Source organism: Polypterus senegalus, chromosome 1, assembly GCF_016835505.1.
Source record: "Polypterus senegalus isolate Bchr_013 chromosome 1, ASM1683550v1, whole genome shotgun sequence".
Classification (NCBI taxonomy): Eukaryota; Metazoa; Chordata; class Cladistia; order Polypteriformes; family Polypteridae; genus Polypterus; species Polypterus senegalus.
The window spans coordinates 36,726,648-36,744,135 of NC_053154.1; the positions used below are offsets into that span (position 1 = coordinate 36,726,648).

A 17,488-nucleotide genomic window follows, 5' to 3' on the forward strand; every position below is an offset into this window, starting at 1 on the left:
AGGTCACAGCCATATGTTGCCTTGAGGGCTCTGACAGGGACAACTCGACCACGCCAAAAAAATGGTAATGTGCTTTCGATTGACTCACGCGCCAGCTCCTATCCGGCCTCATGGTTTGGCTTCTTATTGAACCACCACCTATCTTTAAACAAATTTACTCTTAACGAAAGCATATTTTGGACCCTGAGCTGCCAGCACAGCAATTATCCCCACATTACCGTTAGCGTCCCCCTTTACAAGTGCATTTTCCCTTTAATCAGGAAACGCCAGCATAGACAAAGTAACTGAGCAACTACCATTGTGAGACACGGGGAAGCGTTTGCACAATTAAAAAATAACTAATACATAAGTTACATACAGGAAAGCAATAAGTTTTGAGTAAGCTTCAATAAATGAATCATATATTTCAATCTTTACTTACAATGAAGTGTGAATTTTATTTTTAATATCGAAGTATTTCACCCTCTTCACGCAGAGTGGTTTGATCCAGGTCAGACAGGAAGCTAAGGCTTGTCTTGTTACTTACCGACGTCGCCTGCAGGTAAACCTTTCCTGGTTGGTTCAAGATTACGTGAATTTATTTTGTTGAATTTATTGACGGTTATATGTAAATCAATTTGGCATTCTTCTTATTGGCATGACAAACGTTACAGAAAGGCAGTGGCGCGTTATTAACTTTGTATATCGGCGAATTGTAGCAGTTGTCTCGTCAGTTACATCTTGTTCATTGATGACTTAAAATTACTGTATTGCGATATTACAGTCGGCATTAGAAAAATCCCAATACGTGATGCTCAGCTGCACAATACGTGCTTTTATGCCCTCATTGTGTCTTGCTGTTATAGCTGTCGCTGTGTCATGCCGTGTCCACAGCGTTTCATATTCCGACTCCTGCAAAGCGCCATGCGGTGGACCAGCAATCGGACCGAGGGAGGAACCTCGCGTCACGCTATCGGCATGAAACCAAGAGACCTACTCCCATCAGATTATTTTTAAAACACTTTTATCCATTACAAGGCATGCATTTGAAAGCAACAATGCTGCACTAACTCAGAAGTAAGTGCACAAGTTGTGGATCTTATGAATCAAACTTATTATTAATGTAGGATATTAATGATCAGCTAACCCAGTACGTTCTACGAATTTTAATGAGATTTAATGTAGCATATTTGTAGGTAATTTATTCATGCATGCAGGTGCCTTATGTTGTGAAGTTTGATTTTAATGATCATTGCTTTATGGAAAAACCGTTACTAGTCTATAATGAGTAATGAACACAGCCTGTTTAGTAATTAAATTATTAATGGCTGTAATCACTTGCTTTGATTAATAATTCACATAATAATGCAGTCACAAGTCCCTGGATTGCCATTATTAATCAACAGCATCAAGTTCTCTGTCTAGTATTTAATATATAAATGAAATCACTCTCTGATTATTAAAGAACTGTTAAGTGCCTTGGTCACAATCTCTACTTGTTAACTGACATCACACAATTGTATATAAATAATTTGCAACCAATGAAGCATTTTCTTAGTTGAAGGTTTTAAAATTAATGAACTTTGATTTGTGAAGAAAACATTATGAAGACGTCACTCTGATAAATAACTATTTACTAACATTGCAACAATCTTCATTTGATACTGAAATTATTAATAAATCATCAGAGAAGCATCCTCTCTGCTTAATTTATGGTGCTGAGGCCAGTTCTTTAATTGTAATTTTCTCGGAAAAGTAAATAAATGTATTATATCCCAGACTTCAAGATAAATTATTATTCACCACAGCTATGTTTTACTAAAAACTGTAAAAACTAATTAGTCCAGTAACAATTCATTTAGCATTTATATGATATATGATTTATGTGATAGGGCGGCATGGTGGCACAGTTGGTAGCGCTGCTGCCTCGCAGTTAGGAGACCTGCGTTCGCTTTCCTGGTCCTCCCTGTGTGGAGTTTGCATGTTCTCCCCGAGTGGGCGTGGGTTTCCTCCCACAGTCCAAAGACATGCAGTTTAGGTGTATTGGCGATTCTAAATTGTCTGTAGTGTGTGCTTGGTATGTGGGTGTGTGTGCCCTGCGGTGGGCTGGCACCCTGCCCGGGGTTTGTTTCCTGCCTTGCGCCCTGAGTTGGCTGGGATTGGCTCCAGCAGGCCCCCGTAACCCTGTAGTTAGGATATAGTGGGTTGGATGATGGATGGATGGATTTATTTGATAAAAGAAAATGATTGCTGCTTCTGACTTGTTCATTAATAATACATTATGAAGCATTTTGGTGTTTTGTTGCTTCATAGTAAAAGAATTCCTAGTTGTACATGGAATTTACATGTTCTTATGATTATGCTTTCCCATTAAAGTCAAAGTTGGGTACTCAATGTCATTAGGACAAGTGAATATTTTTATGCTTGTGTGCTTATGGTTTATTGCCTTGCATCTGTTTGTGTTCTGTCATTGTTCCATCCAAAAATCAGCAACTTTAGTTAGTCCAGTTCAGGTGGCATCAAACAGAAAGTCTGTTGTGGGGCACATGTGTGTGTACATTCATGCTTTTCAAAGCAGGACAAATTTACAGCTGCAAATGAATTAAATGTGTCTTTTGGATGTGAGAGGTGAGAATATGTAAATGCTACAAATATAATAATGTGGGATTCAAACCCACAGCTCTAGAACATTCTTCAGTGTATCTTGGTAACCGACATAAAAAGCACTTAAAACAAGAGGCATTAAGCTACTTTGAAGGTGAACGCTTTAGCTACAAAAACAGAAGTTTTTTTTTTAAACATAAAGCAGTAAAGCATAATAAGTAGAATAGCATTTTCCTGCATGATACCATGAAAAATGCACTGATAAACATATCACTGACTTCACATTATGTAAATCTTCTGTTAGATAGATAGATAGATACTTTATTAATCCCAAGGGGAAATTCACATAATCCAGCAGCAGTATACTGATACAAAGAAACAATATTAAATTAAATAGTAATAAAATGAAAAAAATTAAAATAAAATTAATGTTCGCATTTACTCCCGGGTGGAATTGAAGAGTCGCATAGTGTGGGGGAGGAACGATCTCCTCAGTCTGTCAGTGGAGCAGGACAGTGACAAAAGTCTGTCACTAAAGCTACTCCTCTGCCTGGAGATGACACTGTTAAGTGGATGCAGTGGATTATTCATGATTGACAGGAGTTTGCTTAGTGCCCGTCGCTCTGCCACAGATGTTAAACTGTCCAACTTTAATCCTACAATGGAGCCTGCCTTCTTAACAAGTTTATTGAATTATTATTGTTAATGAATAAATGTAACTTTAGCACAGTTGTTCTACCTAAATCTTAAATACTCTTAATCCATTTCAGTGTCGCAGGGGTCTGGAGCCTTACTAGACATAAGATGGGAGACAGCAATGGACAATTTGCCAGTTCATTGCAGACTACACATGTACACCCACACTCATTCATGAGGCCTATTTAGAATTGCAAATTAATATGTATGATTTGGGCGAAACCCATGCACACATGTAAAGAATGTGTAAATTTCACTCCAGCAACAACTAGTCAGCAATAAAGCCAGAATTCAGTTTAAGAATTAGTATTATACTGGTAGATTAGGTTATTTGGAATTTCTCAATTGCCAACCCCCTGGCTGTGGCCTCACCCATGACCCTGATTTAGAGTAAACACGATGGAGAATGTTGTGTTATGTTTTGTTACTAAAATTGTTAATGATACCAGACCCAGATTATAAAATAAAATTGTTAAGGAAAAATAGTGCTTTGTATGTATAGAAGAACTTATAGAAATTCTTACCAAATATATAGTTGGCCTCAGACAAATAAAATCTGATGATGGCAGGATTTAATGTAAGTAAATGTAGGTAATACACATAGGAACTCAAAATTACTTTCTCTGCTTATTGTTTGGAATAATGGTGGTTTGGGGGAGTAAACACAGTCTAAATTAGACTTGCAGTTTATCATAATATAGTAGTGTCCTTAAAGTAGCATTGTCACCTTTGCTAAATATTTCTTCTTAACTGTGATCCGTGGTGCTTTATCTTCTTACACAAGTCACCTACTGTTTATAACAGTTACATACGCTTTTATCCTTAGCATATGCATCAATGCTTCTTTGGGTGCTGTTGTCAACGACTGTTATTCATGTGTGTAATGAACTAGCACTAAGCTAGGTGCTAAAGCACCTAATTACATTAGTAGAGAAGAAAATTAGAGTTCTGAGATCAAAAGCATCATGGGTATACATGGAGGCAACGATGTGATACAAAGAGTTTGATAGCACACATTTTTAACCTACTTAAAGCAATGGCTTACAGTTTACTGTATAGTTGTGCGTAGAGATGGCACAATGGCACGTTTTATTTTCCAATACAGTTATTGAAATGTAGAATCTCTGCTAAAACCAAACTGATTTTTTCTTTGTTAATTACCAAGCTTTAGATGAGTTACTTTATTTGAATGAATGCACTTCATTTATGATGATAATATAAAAGCAACAAGCTAAAAACGGTCATATAATACTATACCAGAAGAAACATAACTACATGATTGCACAAAACTTGTGCAACTGAAATCTTACAGAAAATGTATTACTTAAAGTATAAATTTAGCATAAGTGTAGCATTTCAAATAAAACAAATGCAATTCTAGTATACTTAAGCAATGTCAAAAATGAATCGCAAGAAAAACATAATACAATCTCCATATACTGCACCATTTACAAAAAAATACATATATATGACTTTATAACTTTGACATGAAATTATTAGAAAGAATGCAATATAATTATGAAAAAAGACATCTGTGTATAACTATTACTGATTTATCTGCCTCGCCTTTAACAACTGTAAAAACACAAATGACAATTTACTGGCTTATCTTGCAGATCCCTCTGTCTACTCACTGTTTCATGAGGGTCAATTTTGTACTTTACATGTTTTTTATATTTATACTATTATAGCATACCTGGTGCTGCAAGCAGATGGGGCACCAGCTAAATTTTGGAACAAAAACATAGGCTATGGTGTTCTGTACAAATGAGGAATCTGTGCACAACTTTACAGAATAGGTCTCTCTTTTTATAAAAAAAAAAATCTTGGGGAGGCAGACTAGGGAGACGTGATCTTCTCAGAAGTGACAAGTAAAACACGCAGCTCGCAGTAGATGATCCGACCACTTCTCCTTGCGTGCATTCAGCCACCCATACCTCACCTCTTCACAACGCGAGCAGCAGAGACACGAAGTGGCAAAAAGGACAGTGCCTGTACAGGCTTCAAAATGATCAACGGGCAGTGCGAAAGCTGCTGCTCCCCCTTAACAATGTAAGCAGCGTTATATGTCCTGCGAGAAAGAGATTTAACCATGCCGAGGCCAGAAATAAAGGACAAGTATTGTTTTTACAATGTCACGCGAGACAAGGCAGTGAGCCATCATTTAAAACAAGTCCACGGACATCTAACCTAGCAGTTGTTGGATTGCTTTTGGCAGACACGCATCATGTGCTCCCAGCTCTTAAAACAACGACATGCAACAAGTAGAACAGGCAGCTCGCCAATAGCAGAAAGATAGCAGATGATCCAACGGCATCTTCTTAGCATGCGTTCAGTCGCCCCCACACCCACCCACTACCAACCCCCCCCAGAATGCAAGCAGTGTTATACATCCTGTGAGAAAGAGATGTAACTACGCCTGTGGTCAGAAATAAAGGACAAGTATTGTTTTTACAAAAATTTTTAAAGTAAAAGTGAAAATAATGCATATGTAACAATTCCCGTGAAAATAACAGTCTCTTTAAATTGTATATCTGGTAAACCAAACCAGCGAGCAAAGCGAGCAGGGGGCAGAGCCCCCAGTTAAATTAAATATTTAACTTTATTAATTTATTTAACTTTATGTTAGTGAAGCATAAAGTGAATATGACTTGTGAACTGTTGCTTAAAAGGAGAGCATGAAGACTTCTCAGAAGGGGCTAATATTGTAAAGGTTTCAGTGCTAGGAGGCCAATAATGTCCACTATTCCACCTTGTTTGCATGATATGTCTTGCTGTAGACATGTAGACTGCATATTCAATTGAACCTGAATGTGTTTTAGGCATGAATAAGCTAGTTATGAGTGTTAAAAACAATTTTCCAACTGCACGTCTTCTGTTATCGTTTAACTCATTTTGCTTATCTTTCACGGTATGTCGTGCTAGGTGTGGCTGCAGGCATTTTCGTGATTTTTTCAGAATAGACTTTTTTTGGAAAAGTAGTTCAGATTCTTACAGCATTTTTTGCCAGTATTGGCTCAATACTGATACTGTGCATTGGATTGGTGCTACCTCCAGCTGTGTTTAAAGTTAATTAATTAAGCAACACTTACTGTCAAGTCTTTAAAAATGTATGGAAAATGATGGGGCGATGTTTTATTTTAAACTCTTACGCATGTTTATGAGTGGTGCACAGCATGAGTCCTTGTGGTTTGCATTTCTTGTAAAATCTGCACAATAAGTTGTTATGTCTACATTATGCGTCATTAGAGTGAGTCGTCCTGGCTTCATAACATATGAAAAGAAATTAAATATCTGAGCTGGAGTACAAAGCTGAAAAGAGCTTACAAGAATGCAGTTTTAAGTGGTTATTATTAGTCTGTTCTTGAAATGCAACTTTTTCCATGTAATATGGTATTTAAATTATATAGGTAATTAGAAAAATGATATACATCATTTGTCTTAATACAAAAGAACAGCTTTTACCTTGGAATAGGTTCTTAAAGTGTCTGGAATTGTATAGTAGAATATAACCATTGTTTCAAGAGAAAACATGTTTTATATATTCATGCAGAGGTAGAATGAACAAACAATAAATACAACTAAATTAATTTTTCCCAAAAGGGAAATTTAGCCTTTTAGAGAAGCTCAATTAATATTATAAAAGACAACAACAACACCCCCCAAACACCCACAAGAATTACAAAAAAAGAAAGAAAAAAAACTTCTGGCTTGACTACAGGTAAAGGAGCAGTCTCAGTGAGGCAATATGAAGATGTATTGTCATTACTGTAACGGAACCCCAATAGCATTTTATGAGACGTGGATTATGTGACACAAGTAACGCAAGATTTTGTTTCTTTTTTTCAATGGACTTTTTCTTACTGTTTACCATTGTATAGAATTCGTCAACTGACTTTATAATATCATACGTATTTTTCTCTCTCTTCTCTGTGAAAACATGAGATTGAAAATTTTTCTTGGCCATTACTACAAACTTTGTGGGGTAAGTAATATACAAAAAAAAATATTTTGGGTGAAGTATTGCTTTAAGGTCAGCTGCCTGGTGTAGACAGAGTACATAGTGTATATAATTTTCCTGTATTGCATTCCTTGGCCAGTCATACCTTGTTAATGAGTGCATTTTTATCCTGAAAGTTCCACAGCCATTAGGATTACTTCATCATAAATATGATCACTCAGAAGTGCTTTGTATTTATTGACATTTACATTGCCCACTAAGCGAAGTAGTAGACATAAACCATACCAGAAAAATGTACATAAATTTATGCACTGTTACCTCTACACCAATGTTTATGTTCTTTTCATTAAATTTACTCTCTAAGACTGGTGTCACACTATAGGACTTGGCATAACTTCTAGCATGTCAAATTTCATAATGGAAGCTACTGAATCATGTTTCTTCAGATCATATAACAAAAGGTCCTAGCGATTGACTGATTACACGATTCCCCGCAGCTTTTCATCACAGTTCCAAATCTCATTTTGTGTTGAAATAGTACCTTAAGGTTGCCTCAATTTGGCAGCTGATTAATGTGGAGCAGACACAGTAAGGAGACCAAGGTTCATGTACTGGGTCCTCCCTGCATGTTCTCCCCATGCTTGTGTGGGTTTAATTCAGCTGCTCCAGTTTCCTCCCACAGACATGCCGGTTGGGTGGACTGTCAATGCTAAATTGGCCCTAATGTGTGCTTTAGTGTGAGTGTGTATGTTTACCCTGCAATGTACTGGCTGCTTGTCCAGGGATTGTCCCTGCCTTGCACCAAATGCTTTTGGGGATAGGTTTGAGCCTTCCAGGACACTGCTCAAGATTAAGTAGGGTTAGAAAGTGTATGATATGTTTTTGCAGAATTCAGTCTTGGCTAATTGTTTTTATTTCTTTTTCCATTATTTTTTTATATGCCAAACATGAAACATTAAACAGACGTCTATTCTGGCCCCAAAAGTTCAAGGAGACTGTCCCATCACAGTCCAAAACACTCACTTTTTTCCGTCTGTATGCCTGCCAATATCCTTTACTGTTTGAGGGGATTGTATCCATTGCATTTTCAGCTCGTATTTTCATTGCTTATTGGCCGTTAACTCCTACAGACCACTCCAGTGACTTGCGACTCTATGAGAAAATCAAACATATTTGATTTTGTCTTACTGAGTTGTAGAGAGAAATGTAGGGGCTGTTGAGACTGCAGTGACTGAGCTGCTGAATAGACGGTCGGTACACAAAATCTTGATTCCAACTCTGACTTCTCACTTCATTGTACCTAAAACTCCAACTCTTCTATTTGTAATTTAAGCAAATACACAGTACCGGTCAGAAGTTTGGGTTGAACCAGACATTTTCATGTTTTTGATAGAAATTGAAGGCCTTTGTATCAAGATACCATTACATTGATTTACAAATACAGCCAAGGCATGACTATTGTTTCTAATGATTATTACTGCTTGAAATGACTGATATTTAATGTATTATTCACATATGATTCAAAGCCCATTTTCAGCAGCAATTCCTTCAGTGTCCTAATGATAAACTTCCTTAGCTTATCTTTAATGTTAACTGGTTATTACAGAAACCTCTCTAACTGCATCAGCATCACTAAACTTCTGTTGTGCTGCTCACTTGTTTACAAAGGTACTGGTATACTAAAGTTCTGTTCTGGATTAAAAAATGGCCAAAATGAAAATGCTTTGTTTAAGAAATGTGTCAGTCTATTGTTTATTTGCAGAGTAATGATTATTCTATTGCCAGGAAACTGAAAATTTAATACAAAGTAGTTTATTACTGTTTTGAGAAGAGGGCAAACTGGATCTAACCAGGATAGAAAAAGAAGGTAACAACATCATTAAACAAAAGACAAAACTTAAAAAATTGAAAAAGGTTATATTTTTAGCAAGTGGTTAGAGAAAATAGTTTATTTGAATTAGTATATATGAATTTGGAAATTGTTACACATTATATTACAATTTACATTGAGTCAGAGCCTGGGTCAGAGTCGGTACATTTTTACTGACTCTGGCCACAACTCCAGTAACCCAATTAATTCCTTCTGATTCCACAACTCCGACTTTGATCCCCCTGGTGCTTGAGCTGTCACACCACACAACTGATAATAATGGGCACGCAGTTTTTCTTTATATAAATGAAGGTTATGATTGGAAAACTTAGAATTAGTTGTGTAGTTGATGCTGACTTTAAAAACATTGTTAGATTAGTATGGGGTAATAGTATCACAACCTAAATGTAGTGTTTTTTTCTGTAAAGTTTTTAACGGATTGTTTCTGATTAACTAACCTTGTGTGTAGAAACAACTGCTTTCAATATGGTTTGCCTCCCATTTACTAAAGTACTTAATTTATTTTATCTTGTAACTGTGAGTACTATATAAACCATCACTACCAGTGAATGTTTATAGGTCTATGTAACCTTGATGAAAAGAAATATCTACCTGTCACACTGACATTTTAAAATACTTAAGCTTGTTTTTCTTTCTTTCTATACCAGGCTTCTGAACATCTCAATTGCTGGACATCATGGTAAGGATGAAAATTGTAGCCTCTTTCTGGATTGTTTTTGGTCTGTTTGTGTGCTGTTAGTATTATGTATATTTTTACAGCCATTATGTTAAATGTTTTTTACAATTTTAATATAGTTCCTGTCTCTGCTGAACTTTGATCTACAAACATTGCTAACATCCTAAGTACAGTATTTGCTTCATTAAAATGGCTTTGTATAAGCATTTAAGAACTTGGCATATGAAAAAAGTATACAGTATACTCACTATTGTGAAGTATTCATATGGTTGTCACTATCCAGACATTTGCTCAACTGGAACCATACTCTGTTCTGTATCCTCACTCATAGCTGCAGACCATGAACATAGGCAACTAGATTCAGTGCAGAATCCTGTACTTTTTAGCCAGTCAAGCTTAAGAGGAAGTCCTCTCTCTAATGATCAGTCAGGCTCCTCACTATGATTTCATTTTCTACTAGGAGTAGGCTGTCTCTGTTTCAATCTTGCTACACTAGTCTCCATAATAACACACTTCTTTTGGAGAATTTAACTTTTAACTTTTTTTAAAGATTAGTTAATTGCACTGTAGTCTCAATTCCTAGCAGGAACAAGATAACCAAATCAGTATTTGCTTTTAGTAAAGAGCAAGCTTGACAGAAAAGTGACCATTCCTACACAAAATTTATTCCTAAATAATAAGAATCCCACTGTTCTAGATGTCAGAAATTGGCATCCAAGTAATAATTAGCTCAATGTGTTAAAAGTACCTTAATCTATACTAATAAAAGGCAAAGCCCTCACTCACTGACTCACTCACTGACTCACTCACTGACTCATCACTAATTCTCCAACTTCCCGTGTGGGTGGAAGGCTGAAATTTGGCAGGTTCATTCCTTACAGCTTCCTTACAAAAGTTGGGCAGGTTTTATATCGAAATTCTACGCGTAATGGTCATAACTGGAAGCAGTTTTTCTCCATTTACTGTAATGGAGATGAGCTTCAACGCCGTGGGGGCGGAGTTTCGTGTGACATCATCACGCCTCCTACGTAATCACGCAGCACATAGAAAATCAGGAAGACCTCAAAAAAGCGCTGAAGAAAACATATAATTGAGAAGGCAGCGAAACAATAAGAAGCGAGCGAGTGACATATACAACCATATTGATGAGTTCTGCTACTTCGGAAACAAAGCACGATGTAAACCTACACTTTAAATTAAGTTCATAGACAGGCTGCGCTGGCGTTTGTAATTTAGTGCCTGCCCATATAAGGCCGTCCGTCAGCGGCAATCCAATAGCAAACTCCCACTAAATATTCACGGGTTAAGGACTGTGCTTATGCAGAGGAAGATGAGATGGTCAGCGTGGTGTTTGGTACAAACTCAGCGAAACTGCGAGAGAAAGTTTTAAGTGCCAGGACTAAGGTAACATTAAATAAAGCTATGGACATAGCACGAGATGGCACCAGCACAGCTGGGAACCTTCGATGCATGTACACCGAGTGGCTCACGTGAACTGACGAGTGCACAGATAAAAGCAACAGTTCCAAAGAGCGCTGAACAAAACCGAATTACACAATTGAAAAGGCAGCAAAAATATGAAGCGCCTGATAAGCATATTCATAAATGCAGCTACTGTGGAAACAAAGCACACGGTGGAAAAAGTCAATGTCCCGCTAAAGGAAGACAGTGTAAAAAACCCGTGCATGCAGTGTGTCAGGTCTCAGATAAAGAAGAAGACGAGCTGTTTATTGATGCAGTAAGAAACGAATCGATGAATGAAACCTGTCATCTTTACAATGATTGACAAACACGGAATGTAACTTGAACACAACACATCCTACAAATACGAACCTGATTGAAAGAAATAATGATAATCAAATCCTTGATGACAGCAACACTCAGTAACACTCACAAAACAAATACTGTATATTGACAGTCATGTTATGTTATTTTTAAAATGTTCCCTTTTCTTTTTCTACCTTTTTAACACACTACTTCTCCGCTGCGATACGCGGGTATATATATATGTATATATATATATCCCGATCTACATACTCGAATAATGGATACTTTATTCGCCATCAATGATTGTTTTGGTAAAGCCATACTCAGTGTATTCATTAGATGAACTGTAAAAAAGTAAGAGCGAGGGGAGGATGGCTTATTGAGGCATGCAGGCTGTAGTGCGTCAACTCTATCTGAATTGCGATCACATTTGAAAAATATATCTTTTCAAGTTCTATTTAGTCCATATGTGTCAAACTCAAGGGCGCGGGCCACATCCGCCCGGCGTGTAATTATATCCGCCCGAGATCATTTTATATACTGTATTATTGTTATTAAAGCCCGGGTATATGAAGCGCTGGTAACACAATAAACTACAGATCCCATAATGCAACGCTAGCTCACACGATGCTGAAGAGAAAAGTTGATTCTGAAAATAGAGCCTTTAAAAACCGATGGGAGGCTGAGTATATGTTTACTGAACCCGTGTGTCTCATTTGTGGAGCTATTGTGGCTGTAATTACAGAATTTAATCTAAGACGGCACTATGAGACAAAACATCAGGGTAACCTGAAAGACCTGAATGCAATGCAGAAGATACAGAAAGCAGAAGAATTAAATAAGAATCTGACACTTCAGCGGACGTTTTACCGTGCACAATCACAAAGTGATTTCAATTGAGGCTGCTTTTATGGGAGACACAACCACTTGCCCCACTTTCCCTGTTGCCAAGTAATGTTAAACCAAGTCGTCACTACGGTGTTCCCAAATATGCACTTTGCTGATAAACTGAGCGCACTGCGCACTGAGTTTGCACGGCGATTTGGTGACTTTGAAGAACAAAAAAAGTCCTTCTACATGCGGCTCGAACCTTGTGCATGTTTGGTAGCACATATCGGTGTGAGAAGCTCTTCTCAGTAATAAAGACTAACAAAACAGCACACAGGAGTCGCCTCACTGATGAGCACCTGCAATCCATCCTGAGAATCTCCACAACACAGAACCTCACACCAAACAGAAACGAACTTGTGGCCAAAAAAAGATGCCAGGCGTCCAGCTCTAAAATGACATATGAGCAAAGACAACTGAATGATTTGATTTGTTATTGCACGTAAGAGCGGGAGTCAACCGTTTTAACAAACAGCGTATTGCACTGATACGAAATAGCTGTGTGTGTATATATGTAGATATGTATGTATATGTATATATATGTTTATATATGTGTGTGTGTATGTATGTATATATATATATATATATATGTGTATATGTATAGATATGTATATATATATGTTTATGTGTGTGTGTGTAAATATATATATATATATATATATATATATATATATATATATATATATATATATATGACAACAACACTCAACACTCACAACAGTGACCAAACAATTACATTGACAATCAGGTTACGTTATTTTCAAAATGTTTCCTTTTCTTTTCATTGCTTCTTTAACACACTACTTCTCCGCTGCGGCTGGTATTTTGCTATACTATATAAAAGAAAAGGCAACTTTCCTTTCTTTACACCTTTTTCCTTTTATCCCAAACCAAAGCCTTTCTCTCTTAACACTGCAGAGGACACAAAACTAATTTTCTTTAAATGCCGGTAAGGCACATTACCAGAGGCACAAATTTGAATGTTCACATAGAAAATGTAATTTCAATGTACCTGTACTTCTTAAAACGTTAATGTTTTACTGTTTAATAACTTATAGACTATAATTTATTATTTTTCCCTTGCACTCAGTGACCAAACCTATACACACACATATAGACACATACAAACATATACACAAGTATATGTATGTGTATATATATATACACACACACACACACACACATACATACATACATACATACATACACACATGTATATAATTTGTGTGTGTGTATGTATGTATGTATGTATGTGTGTGTGTGTGTGTGTATATATATGACAGCAGCAATCCAAGCTGTGAGAAAACAGTAAAAAGGACGCATGTCAGACGTCGTGGTACATTTTCTGATGCAGCTACTGAAAACAACTTCGTGACGCTGCCGCCAAATACACAAAACAATTACTTTGACAATCATGTTACATTATTTTTAAAATGTTTCCTTTTCTTTCTCTTTCCTTCTTTAACACACTACTTCCACTGCCAAGCGGTATATATATATATATATATAGATAGATAGAGAAATATATATATAGATAGATATGAGAACAACACTCATATCAATGACAAAACAATTACATTAACAATCATGTTACGTTAGTTTTAAAATTTTTCCTTTTCTTTTTCGTACCTTCTTTAAAACACTACTTCTCCGCTGCGAAGCGCGGGTATTCTGCTAGTACTTTATATACCCTGATCGTCACCAGTGCATCCAAATGAGCAGCATGAGCATAGTCTTTAGTTGAAACGCTGAGTTCAGACTAATTAATTTCATAAAATTTATTGAAATAATCTTTAATAACGCTAACTTAAAATAAGGTTTTTAGGCTTTGCTAATGTTTCTCTCTTTTATAGCATGGACGTATCAAGTTGAAGACAACAGAAGAACAGGCTGAACAGAAGCAGAAAGAAAGGCTGAAGAAATTACATTTCTATGAGACCACAAGATCTGCGTGTTTTGCAAAGGTGAGGCTCAGTAGACAAATTACTTTTATTTTACTAGACACTGAAAAACCTTGTGTTTAATTAAATGCATTTTACTTAATTCAATGAAAATGGCATTAAAAAGCCTAATATAACCTCCTTCAGATTTATTACAACATTATTTTCCTGAGCCTCAACACGATATGATTTACATTCTTCCTGTGTCTTATAGAGTACCTTCCTGTTTGTTCAGATTTTTTTTACAGCTGCTTCTGTGATGTAAGTTTAATCACTCTTGTCGTGCTGCTTTTTTGAGATGACTTCTGTTACTAGCTGTGTTGGCATGCTGTACTATAGTGTTATGCCAATGAAAATAATATGAGCTATCAAGATGGTTTTGCAAATGGCAATATTTGTTGCATATGAGTCACAGTGAATAATGCTGATTTCAGCTTATATACCCTTCTTTTTTCTAGACAGTGCTAAAGTAAAAATAGCTCAAGGAAAAATAAGAAGAAAAGGTGTAGGTCATGGAAATATTACATAATTAAAGGAAATGTATGTGAAGCTATTAGTAGGTATGCATAATCCAGAATGGAGTTAAATGTGAGAGTCATGAATGTCATGTAACACCTCTCCTTCATGACATTGAGTCACACACATGCTGGATGGTGTACTGTGGCATGTGCATTCAAATATTGTGCTGCTGCTCATTCACTGAAGCGATGCATCACAGAGTAGAGTGGGCTGTACTTGGTGTCAGTGATTATCTCTGCTAAATGACTGAAAGAGCCCATCACAGTCTAGAAAATACTGCTGAGGTCAAATATGTGTTCCTGGGAGTTCATAGTAGACATATGTGTTATGTTGGTCATAGTAGAGGAGAGGAATAGATCAATTGATGTTAATCAGTTAATCAGTCACTAGCATTTCTACCCATCTGAGACGGATCGAAATCTAAGTAAACAGCACAGACCTCTGTGTTAATGCCTGCAATACATTTGTTTCTTATATGCCATTTGTTATGGGATTTGTAAAATGTTGTTTTGTGATGTGACATTTATTGGAATGACAAATGCAATGTATTTTATTACTAAAAATGTTTGTGTTGCTCCATCTTTTTAGAGCAACCAGAAGGACACAGAGATAATTTATCCTTGTATTCTGTTGGCACACCTGTTTAATACTAGAATCCCTGAAGCCTACGAAAATATTTGTAGTGCTGGGCCACCTTAAATTCCCTAGGGCCTCCTAAACAAAGTCTTTTTTTTTGATTTGCAAATGTGTCAATCAGCACAAGCAGCAAGCAGCCTGCTATCCCATCCCCCATTGAGGCAGCTGAAGTCAAGTCCAATGCAAAATTCTCACATCTGAAATCTCTTTATCTGGTAGTTCGGTGTCTGGAATTGTATAGGGTAAATAATATATCATTATTTGGAATACATACATTTCATGTTTGTTCCGTGTCTGCAACAATATGTGTAAATGTAGAATGACAGGAAATGCAGGGCAGGATATGTTGAACACATAATTAAGACAGAAACTTTTTTTGTGTTACGCTAATAATGACAAAATGTTGACATGAAGTGTATAATGTGTGGAGACTGAATTCCAAACATGTAATAAACACTTTCACAAAAGTTATAACAAAACAATTGCACTTGGCTGGTGCAGAGGTAAGAACTGCTATCTGTTAATCTAGAGGTTGTGGGTTTGAGCCTGGGTCCTTCCCCACATTTACCATTTTAAGTAGTAAGATGCAATTATTATTGTTATTATATAATAAAAACATACATTTGATTCAAATCTGTAACACCCGGTGAAAATTTTTGCTGCTTGTAAAAGATGTCGCTGAAGGGAAATAAGTAGACACAGAAATGCTGGTGAATTATGTCTTCAAGGTATCTTGTTGTCACTTGAATTTTTTTTATTCTGTTTTATTCTTGAATATAAGCACACTTGTTTCATTATATCTTTGTGAAAGTGTTTATTTTATATTCTGGTAACCCACTTGAATGACATCAAATCTGTCTCTGCCTCTCTCACTCTCTCTTGTATATATATATATACACACATATTCATGCATGAAAACTTCATTATTTGAAAATGCTATGTCATTTTAACATGTTTTTTTCTCCCGATCTTGCCCAGTATCTATGTTATGGTACATGGTACTGAGAATGCAGACAGACGTCTTCTTTTTGGGTGCATACACCATTAGAACGGCACTGCCATATTTAAACACTAGTGTGGAGAATTGCTTGTTTACTAAAGTGACTTTAGCTGCAGGTGGAAGTCTCATTTTACTTATGGTGCCGAACAGAGTTATGTTGTGGTGCAGCAGTCTATTAGCCAGTGAAGGCAACGTGAAGAAGTTGTTTGTTGTTATGGTTCTGCCTTTGTCCAGAAACGGCTCCATAAGCTTTATGACCACAGTCTCAGAAAGTCTTTCTTCCATGGGAAGACTGGGATTGTTTCCTAAATAAGGAGTGGCATTGTACATGTACTTTGTCTTCAAATCTGCTGCAATCCAAAACTTTATGCGAAATTTGTTAGGCTTCGTTGTGATGTATTGCAAGGAACAACAACAGACATTGGTTGGAAACAGTTGCTCATCAATCGTAATATGTTGCACTGGGTTGTAACTCAAAACACAGTTTATCAACAAAACATTGCCAGATGTCTGATATCACAGCAAATCTGTCGTTTTTCACACATTCTGCATGGGTGTCTTTGTTGTCAAAGCTGAAATGCTGCATGATAGTCAGATAGCGGTCACGGGACATCGTATCTTTGATTGCCTGTACAACAAATAGTTCTTTTTTTTTTAAATTGTATTAATTTTATTGTAATAATTCCATACAAATCAATCAGTTTTTACAAAAAGTAGAATTGAAAACAAGTCAACCCTCACCCCTGAGAGAGAGAGCAAGGCCAACGGAGTAAAATTTAAGGCTTGTAAACATACCTAAATTGATAAGTTTGATAAGCCAATAGAGATTAATGGAGAAGAAAAAGAAATACAGAAATAATTGCTTCCTCTGTGCTTTAAGAGCTTATTTTAAGATATTACTGATTAGATCCTGCCATGTTTTGAAAAAAGT

General features: G+C 36.5%; 1 protein-coding gene across 3 annotated transcripts in view; it reads left to right on the forward strand.

Moving 5' to 3' along the window:
* The first annotated feature begins 507 nt into the window (after nt 1–507).
* The window catches only part of rabggta (Rab geranylgeranyltransferase subunit alpha), a 51,572-nt gene continuing 34,591 nt past the window's right edge, over nt 508–17,488 (forward strand). Inside the window, exons 1-4 of one of the 3 annotated variants that reach the window (XM_039746361.1) lie at nt 525–541; nt 7,225–7,264; nt 9,779–9,810; nt 14,316–14,426. In XM_039746361.1, coding sequence (XP_039602295.1) covers nt 9,808–9,810; nt 14,316–14,426 — 114 coding nt within the window. In that variant the 5' untranslated portion in view covers nt 525–541; nt 7,225–7,264; nt 9,779–9,807. Of the gene's footprint in view, nt 556–7,224; nt 7,265–9,778; nt 9,811–14,315; nt 14,427–17,488 lie in introns of all 3 variants that reach the window. The other 2 variants (XM_039746354.1, XM_039746368.1) reach the window with 2 other exon arrangements.